At 57.3% G+C, this 11,270-nt stretch overlaps 2 protein-coding genes across 2 annotated transcripts in view; one reads left to right on the forward strand and one right to left on the reverse strand.

The window, feature by feature from the left end:
* The first annotated feature begins 157 nt into the window (after positions 1–157).
* Positions 158–8,218, forward strand: DNMBP (dynamin binding protein). The gene is given in 14 exon segments (XM_010147274.1): positions 158–343; positions 967–1,066; positions 1,813–1,960; positions 2,482–2,499; positions 3,132–3,331; positions 4,689–4,819; positions 5,035–5,139; positions 5,340–5,468; positions 5,913–5,936; positions 5,938–6,264; positions 6,699–6,881; positions 6,957–7,155; positions 7,248–7,696; positions 8,033–8,218. Coding segments are annotated over 14 exon segments (2,385 nt in total).
* A 2,155-nt stretch (positions 8,219–10,373) lies between these two features.
* Positions 10,374–11,270, reverse strand: part of ABCC2 (ATP-binding cassette, sub-family C (CFTR/MRP), member 2) — a 16,470-nt gene continuing 15,573 nt past the window's right edge. Inside the window, exons 31-32 of the mRNA XM_010147273.1 lie at positions 10,944–11,138; positions 10,374–10,546 (exon numbers count right to left, since the gene is read on the reverse strand). Coding sequence (XP_010145575.1) covers positions 10,417–10,546; positions 10,944–11,138 — 325 coding nt within the window. The 3' untranslated portion in view covers positions 10,374–10,416. The remainder of the gene's footprint in view (positions 10,547–10,943; positions 11,139–11,270) is intronic.

The following is an 11,270-nucleotide window of genomic DNA, read 5'->3' on the forward strand; positions in this document are numbered from 1 at the left end:
GGAGCGTGGCTGGTGCTGCGAGGGCAGACGGGGCTCCCTGCTGTCCTGGGGCCGGGAGTGCCCGGGGTGGCCTCTCCGGGAAGGTGCTCGCGTGGCCAGGCCTGCTCGCTGACAGCCGTGGGCACAGGTGCTGATCTTGCTTGTCTGTCTTACAGAGATGACTCTCCTGTCCTCCCAGACACCATCCCTGGAGACATCCTCAGCTGCCACCGAGAGCCCAGAACAAAGGATGCTGGAGAAGAGGTCCAAGGTTATTGAGGAACTGCTCCAGACAGAGCGGGACTATATCCGAGACCTGGAGATGTGCGTGGAGAGGATCATGGTGCCTCTGCAGCAGGCACAGGTAGGAGCATAGGGGCAACCTATAGTGCAGCACTGGTGGGATGGAGTAAGGATACTGAGTCCACTTTGTTCTTGGAGACTTAGAAGCAGCAGGACAGGACCCCACATGGGAAGTTCAGCTCTGCTGAGGGGAGCAGGATGGTTCTCGCTGCTCCCTGCACTCACAGGAATAGCTCGTCTGTTTTGGGATCCTGCTGAGTTCTCACCATTGTTGAGAGCGAAAGACCTGGCAGCAAGTGTCACAGATTCATTTCCTGGGGCAGGAAATGTCTCTTTTCATTTGTTTTGTAGGTTAAATCAGTTGTCAGGCAAAAGAAAATATGGTGTCTTGGCATGGGGACAGAGTTGGTGGGAGGTGAGGGTGAGTATCAGTTGAACAGAGGCAGGGATGAAATTGTTGGTAAAGAGGAGGACACAGAGTTTGGTAAGATATATAAGGGGTGAGAGTTTCAGTGCAGTGGGGGATGAGGGAGTGAGTACAGGAGTCACTGCGAGGGGAGGAAGTCACACTGGGTGACTGCTGTGGAGCTGAGGCCTGGTGGGTTGCAGGAGGGCAAGGGGGTGCTGGTGGGTTTGTCTGGGACATGTTCCCTCACCCAGGACATTTATCTTTCCATTCTCCAGATGCAGAACATAGACTTTGAGGGTCTTTTTGGAAACATCCACACGGTAATTAGCTTCTCCAAACAGCTGCTGTCCACCTTGGAGGATTCAGATGCCATCGGTATGAATTTTGCTGTTAGCTTTTCTCAGCAGGCTGGGGTGGGCTTTGCTAGTGGAGGGCAGAACAGAGGAGTTTAAATGGCAGGAGAGTGTCACTGGGGTTGGGCTTCCTTCCTGCTGGTCCCTGTCGCTGCTCCAAAGCCAAGGAGATCTGTGTTGTGCTGTGGATTGCTGTGCTGAGAAACATGGTTCCTGTGACCTTCCTTTGACCCGAAGGGAGCCCCACTCCTCAGTCCTCCATTGCCAGCTTTTGCCGCTCAGGCCTTGGGCAGCCTGTACCCAATGTGGCTCTCCGTGTGGCTCCCCAGCCATGCTACCACTGACCAGTGTCCCTGCTCCTCACCTCTGGGAGAGCTGGTTTGATTGTCTCTGGGCTAGTGGCTCCTAGGGATCCCCTCGAGGCTTTTCCGCTAGGTAACCAGTCCCCTCAAAGCACGAGTGAACGTGTCCTGGTGAGTTATCATGACATGCCCTTGGCTACAGCCTGGGGCCTCCTTACCTTGGCAGACCTTTGATGCACAGCTTCCCATTTCTGTCCCCCTGGCCTGCAGCGACAGGGAAGGAGGAAGGATGTATGGACGTGCTGAGGGTGATGAGGGGATGTCCTGGTTGCTCTAGTAACCCTGTCCTCTTGAGCTCTGTGTGTGTGAGGAGGACACTGAGTGTCTCGCCACGAGATATGCCAGGGTTGTTGAAGGCAGCTGGGGACCAGGAGACACTGAAGTCCTGTTTTGCTGCTGTCTGCAGGACCAGTGTTCCTGTCACAGCGTGCTGAGCTGGAGAGTGTCTACAGGGTTTATTGCCAGAACCATGATGAGGCCATTGCGCTGCTGGAAACCTATGAGAAGGATGAGAAGATGCAGAAACTACTCTTGGACCTGTTGGATAGCCTCAGGTTGGAGTCTCTGGCTGTGGCAGCCACCAGGCTGGGGTAGGGGGTTCCGTCTCCAGCATCCCTGCCCCTCTACCAGCAGTTCAGGTCGTGACTGGAGAGCGGCTGGCTGTGTCTCTGCATACGTGACCGGGCTCCAAGTTCAAATGCCACCCCCCCTGGTCTCAGTGCGTAGGTGCTGGGACACCTGTAGGCCCCCTTAAACTCTGGGCAGAAGCCACCAAGGTACAGAGAAGGTGGCATGTCCTGGATTAAGAACTCCTATTCTCCAAGCCTTGCCCCACCATGGCTGGTGAGGAAAGGAGCTGGTTTGCCTGGCTCAGTGACAGCCAGGGCTCCAGCTTGGGGAGGTTCATGCCCTGGGAGCCGGCAGTACCAGCTGCTACTTGGGAGGGACAGGGCTGCCCACTGCCTTGGCAGCATCACTGCGGGACGGGGCGAAGGCACTGGCTGCGGGATTGCACACCTGCTGCCCCATTAACCCATTGCTTTTCTTTGCTTTTTGGCACTCTGTGGGCCGGCAGGAGCCTGTACAGTGAGTGGTAAGTGCATCCTTCCTGTTAGTCTCTGCTTGTCGGCCTGGCCTGGCCTGGCTGTTTCCTTGTAACTAACCTCCCATCACCTGCTGGGTGCATGTTGGGGGGCCCTAACGGTGTCTCATGGAGGTACATCTGGGAGGAGCGAGGTGTCGGTGGTGCGGTCAGAGCAGAGGCAATGGGTAGGCTGCGCAGGCAGGCGATGAAGCAAGGGGAGGTCTTGGGCAGGAAACAGGTTTTGGGAGCCATCAGCCCCAAGGAGCCAGGAGAGCCCTGCACTAACTGCAGTCCTCAGCACAGTCTGTCCTGCACTGGGGACAGATGTGGGCAGGCGGGTGGTGGGACAGAGTGAGGCAAGTGGTGCTCTGGTAAGTGTGAGGCTGTGCCTGTGTGGCATTTCACGGAGGGTCTGGTGATGGAGAGGATCCTGCCTGGGAAGGGTCACCTAGTGTGAGTGATGTCTGGAAACCTGCGGTTGATCTGAGAGCACTGGATGTTCAGGATTGCAGTGAGTTTGGAGGTGAGGGTGGTGTGACTTGGAGTACAATGGACTGGCTTGGGTTTTGCTTGAAGGGGCACAATTTGTGTGGCAGAGTTGGACTGAAACCTGACGCATCTCCTTTGTCCCAACCTCCCAGGGGCTGCACAAACTACATTAACCTGGGTTCGTTCCTCATCAAGCCAGTGCAAAGGGTGATGCGGTACCCACTGCTGCTGATGGAGCTGCTGAACGCCACCCCCGAGGCTCACCCTGACAAGGCACCGCTCACAGCCGCTGTCCTCGCGGCCAAAGAAATCAACGTCAACATCAACGAATACAAGCGCCGGAAGGACCTGGGTGAGCGGCTGGACAGAGCTGGGGAGTGAGGGGCAGGAGTAGTGGGTGTGTTGAGGTTGGAGTGTGAAGACTCCTAGGCCTTAGCTGGCAACCACCGTTGTGGGAAGAATCTGCCCTCAATAAACTATGTCCTCACAGCAGGGCAGTAAAAGAGCTGCATTTAAAAATCTGAGCATGAGATACAACACATAGAGTTATGCAGTACACACCTGACTTCAGCTTTTTCTTGTGTAACAGAGGGATGAAATGGATACAGTTGCTGACCACGTGGCTGTTAAAGGAAAATAATAAGGCAAAATAATACATATTTAATGTTAAAAAATGCTATTTTAAACCACACAAGTATGGAACTAATCTGCCAGGCCACTCTTAGTCTTACTGCATTTGAAGACTAGTTTTAAAGGTGCATCTGTAGATAGGACAGAATCGCAGAGGCGCTGGCAGCAAGAGCCCTCTGATGTTCCTGTCCAACCTCCTGCTTGGAGCAGGATTGTCCCCAGCGTTGGTTCTGGTCAGCCATGGCTCCTTCCAGCCGATTCTCACTGACCTCTGGGATTTCACAGCCTCTCTGCTGACCTGTGCCAGGGCTGCATCACCTCTGAGGAGAATGCCACCCCAAAGCTTCCAAGCTGCCTCTCCTTGTATCGCCTGGCACTGCTGAGAGGAGTTTGGTTCCGTCCCCTTTGTCGCTGCCCTTCAAGTAGCTGCTGGCTGTGAGCAGATCCCCCTCTGCCCGCTGCCCCCCAGCCAGGCTGAGCCTGCCTGACTCCCCCAGCTCTCCGTGTGGGGCCTGAGCTCTCCCTGTGAGTCAGCAGTAGAACTGGACACGGTATCCAAGTGCAGCCTCCTCGGGACTGAACAGAGGGAGAAAATGATCCCCTTTGACTTGTTGCCCCCCTTCCCTCTTTTCCCTTGGAAGCCTCTGTCTCATGCAAATCTCACACTTTACTTTTTCCACATAGCCCCGCTGAACCTGAGATGACATAGGCTGCCTGTAAGGATTGCTCATATTTGCTAAAGAAGCAACATAAATGCCTTCTATATGTACAATAGTCACCTTGCACACCATCTCCTATGACATCTTGTGCTAACACTGTGCATAATCCTATGGAGGAGTTTGAATGGTGGGCCTCCAAACTGTAGGGCATATTGAGAGCCACGTAGGGGGTTTCAGGTGGCATAGTGCTGGATTTCAAGATTGATATGGTATTTTATGATACGATATATGCAGGGCACATGAAACTGCAGAGAACTTCCCCCTTAGGGTAGGGGAGAGCCAGCAAGGCAGTTGTCGATGACATGTAAGACATGGGTGTTTTGCTGACAGGGGTTCTGATTTCTACATCAATCTCTTTAGTTCTAAAATACCGGAAAGGGGATGAGGATAGCCTCATGGAGAAGATCTCCAAGCTTAACTTCCACTCTATCATCAAGAAATCCAACCGTGTGAGCAGCCACCTCAAGCATCTTACAGGCTTTGCGCCCCAGGTAACGTGCATCAGCTGTCAGTGCACTTACACCCCGCTGTGCTTCTGCGGTGGTGTTTGCTGTCTGCCTGCACCCCATCCCTGGTGAACAGCTCTGATCCAGGCCAGCAGCCACCCACCTCTGCTGTCTGGCTTCTGGACAGGAGTTCCCACATCTTGCACCCTGGGAGTTGCTGGAGTCCTGCATTGGCTCCCTTGAGACATTTTCTCTCACAGCTGAAGGATGAAGCCTTTGAGGAGACAGAGAAAAATTTCCGGATGCAAGAGCGGCTGATCAAGTCCTTCATCCGAGACCTCTCCCTCTACCTGCAGCACGTCCGGGTGAGTCAGTGGGTATGATGCCTAACCCACAGGGCTCACCGTGCACTGTGCCTCCTGCCGGCGTGGTGTGTACTCACTCTGGCCAGCACTCCTGCACCCATTCCTGCCAGGGGATGGTTTCTGGGGGTCTGGGCTGCCCTGGGAGGCCTCTTCTCCTGGGCAGCAAGTGTGGCTGTGCTGACTATGTGTCCCTGGTGCAGGAGTCGGCCTGCATGAAGGCGCTGGCAGCAGTGAGTATGTGGGATCTCTGCACGGAGAAGGGCAGTGGGGACTTGGACCAGTTCCAGAAAGTGAACCGGCTCATCAGTGACCAGCTCTTCTCCAACTTCGTGAGTGAGGCTGTGCTCTCGCGTGCTGGGGTCATCCCTCTGGGGTCCTGCTGTGGGTGGGCAGCTCCTGGGAGGCTGCAGGGGGGTAACACAGCCTGGGAGAGGTGTGAGTGCTCCTGTTCAGCTTTTCCCTCCCAAGAGCTTTGATGCCTGTGAGTTTATGGTGTGTATTGAGCATGCCGGTTAGATAGACATTTTTTCAGCCCTACCAGAAATGTTAAAGCTCTCTATGGGAGAGGTTCAGGCACTTCCCATAGTGTTGCTCACACTGTGTAGGATTACAGAATAATTGTTGTTGGAAGGGACCTCTGATGGGTGCCTTCGGGAAGATGGAGCCTCTGCTGTCCTGGGGAGGTTGTGTGCTGGAGGGTGAGCTGCTGCTGTTCACTGCACGGTGGGAGAGAGCACCTCGTCTCACCTGCTGTCTGCATCTCTGCCCACCAGAAAGAGCGGACAGAGCGGCTGGGGGGGGCGCCCCCCGAGGTGAACCTCGCCCCTGACCCAGCTGCTGAGCATGTTTGCAGGGCCCCACAAGCTGGTGCAGAAACGCTTCGACAAGCTCCTTGACTTCCACAACTGCACAGAGCGAGCGGAAAAGCTGAAGGACAAGCGAACGCTGGAGGAGTTGCAGTCAGCCCGCAACAACTATGAGGCCCTCAATGCCCAGCTGCTGGATGAGCTGCCCAAGTTCCTGCGCTTCGCCAAGGAGCTGTTTGCCAGCTGCGTGCGGGGCTATGCCGAGGCTCACTGCGACTTTGTGCGCCTGGCCCTGGAGGAGCTGAGGCCCCTGTTATCGGTGGGTTCCCAGAGCGCAGCCAGCCTGCTGGGCTCAGTGCAGTGCTGATCTTTTTTGCAGGGCTTGTCCCTGAGCAGGGGAAGCTGCTGCTGCAGTTTCAGGCCAGAGCGACTGCGGGAGGGCTCCTGTGGGATGCTGTCAGGGCAGGGATTGCAAGGTCATGATGCAATTGTGCAAAGAGGTGGTGAAGGCTCAGGTTGCTCCTGGAGGAGTGGCAGGAGAGCATTTGCCTTGGGAGAATCTCATGTCTTGATTTGGGGGACCACTCGGAACTTGATCCAGACAGGATGGAAAATCTGGACCTGTAGCAAGTCACAGGCAGGGCTTAGAGCCCCACTTGGCCTGGGAGGTGGCAGGGTCTCTGCTGTAGCTCTTGGCCACTTTTCCCAGCAGCTGTCACCTAACCGTGACCCTCAACCCTGCTCTGGTTCCAGCTGCTGAAGGTGTCCGGCAGGGAGGGGAACCTCATTGCCGTCTTCCAGGATGAGCACAGTCGAGTCCTCCAGCAGCTCCAAGCCTTCACCTTCTTCCCAGAGTCCCAGGCAGCGCCCAAGAAGCCTTTTGAAAGGAAAAGTGTGGAGCGGCAGTCTGCCCGGCGGCAGCCCCTTGTTGGCTTGGTGAGTTCCCTCAGCCCCGGGTCAGGGCTTGCAGAGCCCAGGACAACCACTCACACCTGTCTTGTTCCTCTGCAGCCCAGCTACCTCCTGCAGTCGGATGACATCCGAGCCACCCTCCTGGCCCGCTATCCCCCAGACAGTCTCTTCCAGGCAGACCGCAATTTCAATGCTGCCCAAGACCTGGATGTCTCGCTGCTGGAAGGAGACATCGTGGGTGTCATCAAGAAGAAGGATCCCATGGGCAGCCAGAATCGCTGGCTCATAGACAACGGGGGTAGGTGGCTGCATGCCCTCAGCACCTGCTGCGACTCCCCTCCTCTGGTCCCCCTGCACCCAAGTCTGAGCTGCTTTCCTCTCCCTCTGCAGTGACCAAGGGTTTTGTGTACAGCTCCTTTCTGAAGCCTTACAACCCGCGCCGCAGCCAGTCGGACGTCTCTGTGACCAGCCACTCTTCCAACGAGTCAGAGCACAGCAGCTCTTCTCCCCGCAGCAGCACCACACTGACCTTCAGTGGGACAGCCATCACCTTCACTCAGAAACCCCTGCAGGACCCGGCCTCCCCAGCAGACCCGTATCAGTCCCCGCAGCCCCCCTGTGAGACAGACTGCGCCTCTGTGCCCCAGCTTGGCTCTGGTGACAGGACAGCCCCGCTGGAGGCTGGTACCGTGATGTCTCAGCGCCGCTACAGCCGCCCCGAGCTGAGCTGCAGCCCCGGCTCTCGCAACGGGCACCCCTCCAAAGCACATCTTGGGCCTGCACCCTCGGTGGAGGACAGAGACTCTGGGCTGGAGAGCAGTGAGTCAGAGGGCAACCAGGTGAGCCCCCAGTGACCCCGGGGCTGGAAATCCCAAGGGCTGACCCCCTTGCTTGAGTGGCGGCTGAATTCATCCTCCTCCCTGGAAGCAACCAGGGAGAGGGGAGGTGCAAGCTGCTTTGTCCCAAAGGGCTATGGTAGAGGATGAGACCTTTTCTGCCAGCAGCAGAGAACGAGGCTGTAAATCGGGGTGGGCAGGTGGGGGCAGCTCTGTGAGAGGCCAGGCTAGGGCTGGGGCTGTTTGCGGAAAGGAGCAAAAGCCTACACATCCTGTGCTGTGCAACAGCAAGGCAGTGTGGACTGACCACCCAGCTTACGATCTCCCTCTGTCTGGCAGGTCTATTACGCGCTCTACACCTTCAAAGGCCGAAACAGCAACGAGCTGAGCGTGTCAGCTAACCAGAGACTCAGGATCCTGCAGTTTGAGGACATCACAGGCAATCGCGAGTGGTGGCTGGCCGAGGCGCACGGGAGGCAGGGCTACGTGCCCTCCAGTTACATCCGGAAGACAGAGTACACGTGAGGCCATGGGCAGGAGCCTGCACCCCGTGCCCTGTCCCTGCCAGGGGCCTTGGGGAGGCTGGCCAGCCCTGCAGCCCTTGCTGCTCGCCCCAAGGCTGTGTCCATCGCGGCTGCACAGCGCTCCTGGGCCCCACCACGCTGGCTGCCACTTCCCCTTCTGGGGAGGAAGGAGGGTGGGCTGGCAGAGCAGGCAGCTTGTGTTAGGGCAGGAGCAAGTTGCCTTCACCCTGTGCTGTTTGATCCTCCTTGTCCTGCCAGAAGCGGGCAAACGAAGCGTGGGGTGGGGACTCAGGAGGGAAAGGCTGGACCAAGGCTGAGGAGCTGCTGTGGGTTTAAGTGGTGGAAGGCTAATGCTGAGTTTCCAGAGTCCATCTTCAGCCAATTAGTGTTCAAAGCAACCCAGGCCCGGTGAATGTTCTCCCTGTGCCTTCTCAGCAGCAGGAGCCTGGTCTCACCTGTCAGTGCAGGACCTCAGGTGTGGCATCTACACGCTGCCTTGGGAAGCGGCTCTGGTATTCACTGGGTGTAGTTGAGCTCCAGGGCTGGAATGGGCCCAGCCTCCGACAGCCCCCACAGCAGAGCCCCCAGTGGGTGCTTTGTCCCTGTGCTTGGTCTCCCCGGGGCTGGGACCTCTCCTGCTAGCAGCAGCTCTTGGGGTTCTCCTCTCCCAGGTGAGCCAGAGATCCAGAACGCCATCATTGTCAGTGCAGTGTCTCCAGTGCCCAAGACCCATCTTGGTGCTGACATGCCCACCTGGCTGCTCTGGGCTGGGGCAGGGCAGAAGGCAAAGCACATGCTGCCCTCCAACCTGACTTTCTGGGAGGCTCTGACCAGTACTGCCTCACCTGCACTTTCCTGCAGGGCACTGGAGGTGATGTGGATGTTCCGGGAGGGCAAGGCCTTCCCTGGGAGGGATGTAGTGCCCCTTGCTGGGATGGTGTGTCTTACCCACTGCTGCCATGCCCTGAGGGAGCGTGGCTCCTTTCCCCATGGGGTGATGTTTGTGTCCCCTGTACTGCTGCTCTGTAAATAAAGATTTGCCCTTGTGTATAGCACGTGGCTCTGCAAGTGTTGGGAGAGCTGGGAGCAGCCCCTGGCCAAGCCCGTGGACCCTGCAGGGCCAGGAAGAACGCTCACCTTTCCATAGGGTCCAGCCTGCTTCTGCCTTGGTGTTTGTGCCAGCTGCGCAGCTCAGGCGTGAGGAATCCCTCTTAGGAACGTTCATGACTGGGATGAAGTGACTGCACTGCCCTTGCCCCGCACGCGTTAGGTGACTGAGATGGGGCTGCGGGCAGCTTGTGTCCCTCCTGCCACCAGCCAGCCTCAGGGGTCTGCAGGGGTCTTGGTGGGTGGGCAGCAGCAGTGTGCACGTGGGCATGCCTGCAGCCGCTCTCAGTGCCACAGCTCCTCACTTCCATGCCCAAGAAAAAGGAAGGATCAGGAGTTGGCAACGGTAACCACCGTGTGTCGTGTGTGCACATCAGTGGGGCAGGCACGCCTGCTGCACCACTCCAGTTTGCCTCTACAGTCAGGCTCATAGTCTGGAGCCACAACCAAAAATCTGCCCCGTTGGTGGTTACAACAGCCCCAGGGCCCGCCTTGTTTACCTGCGCTGCAATCAAAGGGAGCTGTCGCGAGGGAAGGCAGGCAGGCCCTGACTTCTCCTCCCCTGCCAGGGTAGTGTTCATGCCAGGGTGTAGCGTATCCACTCCATCTGGACTCCCCACCCACGTGTGTAACCGGCTTCCCCCAAACACCAGCCAGGTTTAAGGGTAAACGAGGTTTATTTAGCATGCCTTAAAGTTAAACTTCTAGTTGGAAGACTAGCAACAGTTACAAAAAGTACATAAATTACAACATTCTGTCTTAGATTATAACTAAATTTCATTCCCTAGTGCTACAGCATCTCTCAGCGAGATTTCCCTGGCACAGTGAAGTACAAAACCTCAGACGCCCAGGGGCCGAGGTCTCCCTGCCTGACAGCTGAATTTTCCCCTCTATCCTGGAATAAATCACGTAGCTCCAAGCCCTCCTGTGCACAGCAGGCAGTGCGTGGTAGCAAGGTTGACAGCTCAGTCAAGTCCAGATCCTCTCTCCCTAGCGCCAGAGAATCCGCTTCCCAGCGGCAGAGAGGGATTCCTGGGCAGCCCAGCGAGCGCCAGCAGGAGGGAGCTGCCCCCGCACGCTCCTCTGCTCCACCTACAGCGTGGTGCTTTCTCCACTCGTGATGCCAGCGTCCTTCGCCATCATGAAGAAGATGCCCTGCTTCTTGAGCAGCTCCTCAGGGCTGTCGTATTCCACAATCCTCCCGGCCTGCAGCACCATCACCCTGGAAGCAGGGAAGGACAAGGCCTGAGCTGGGATCTGAGCAGGCAGTACTGCTGGTGCCAGCACTACAGCCTTGCTCCCACCGCCACAGCGGACCGTTCATCTCAGCACAGCTCCGTGCCTTGTGCTGCGGGGTGACACATGTAAGGTGTCAACAACTCTTCTGTGGCCTGTTGCTGTAAAGAAGGATCCCAAAAAATATTCCTCCCCCCAAAGGCATAACTACCGCGTGGCCATCCTTTCCACTCCCCTGCCCTACTCGCCTACAAGCTCTGTACGTTGGTATCCCGGGCACTGCATCTACCCCTGCCCCTCTGGCTGCGTCCTTCCTTCTGCTGCCGGCCTCCTCTTGCCCCATCCTGGGAGCCCAGAGCCCCGTCCCCCTCGCCCCGCAGTACCTGTTGCTGTCCATGATGGTGTGGAGGCGGTGGGCGATGGTAAGAACCGTGCAGGCAGCGAACTCACTGCGGATCGTTGTCTGGATTAAGTGATCCGTTTCCAGATCTACGGCTGCTGTTGCTTCGTCAAGGATGAGGATCTTGGCTTTGCGGAGAAGGGCCCGGGCCAGGCACACGAGCTGCCGCTGCCCGACGCTGGGATGAGGTGGGGAACGTGAGTTACCAGGCAGAGACCAGCACGGCTTCGGCAAGCCCACTGCCACCGTGCCCTGACCCCGCCGCCGTGCCCAGCCATCGCTGCCACCCTCAGCACCACGTCCCTCCCCA

The sequence above is a fragment of the Eurypyga helias genome, unplaced genomic scaffold, assembly GCF_000690775.1.
Source record: "Eurypyga helias isolate BGI_N326 unplaced genomic scaffold, ASM69077v1 scaffold24312, whole genome shotgun sequence".
NCBI classification, from domain to species: Eukaryota; Metazoa; Chordata; class Aves; order Eurypygiformes; family Eurypygidae; genus Eurypyga; species Eurypyga helias.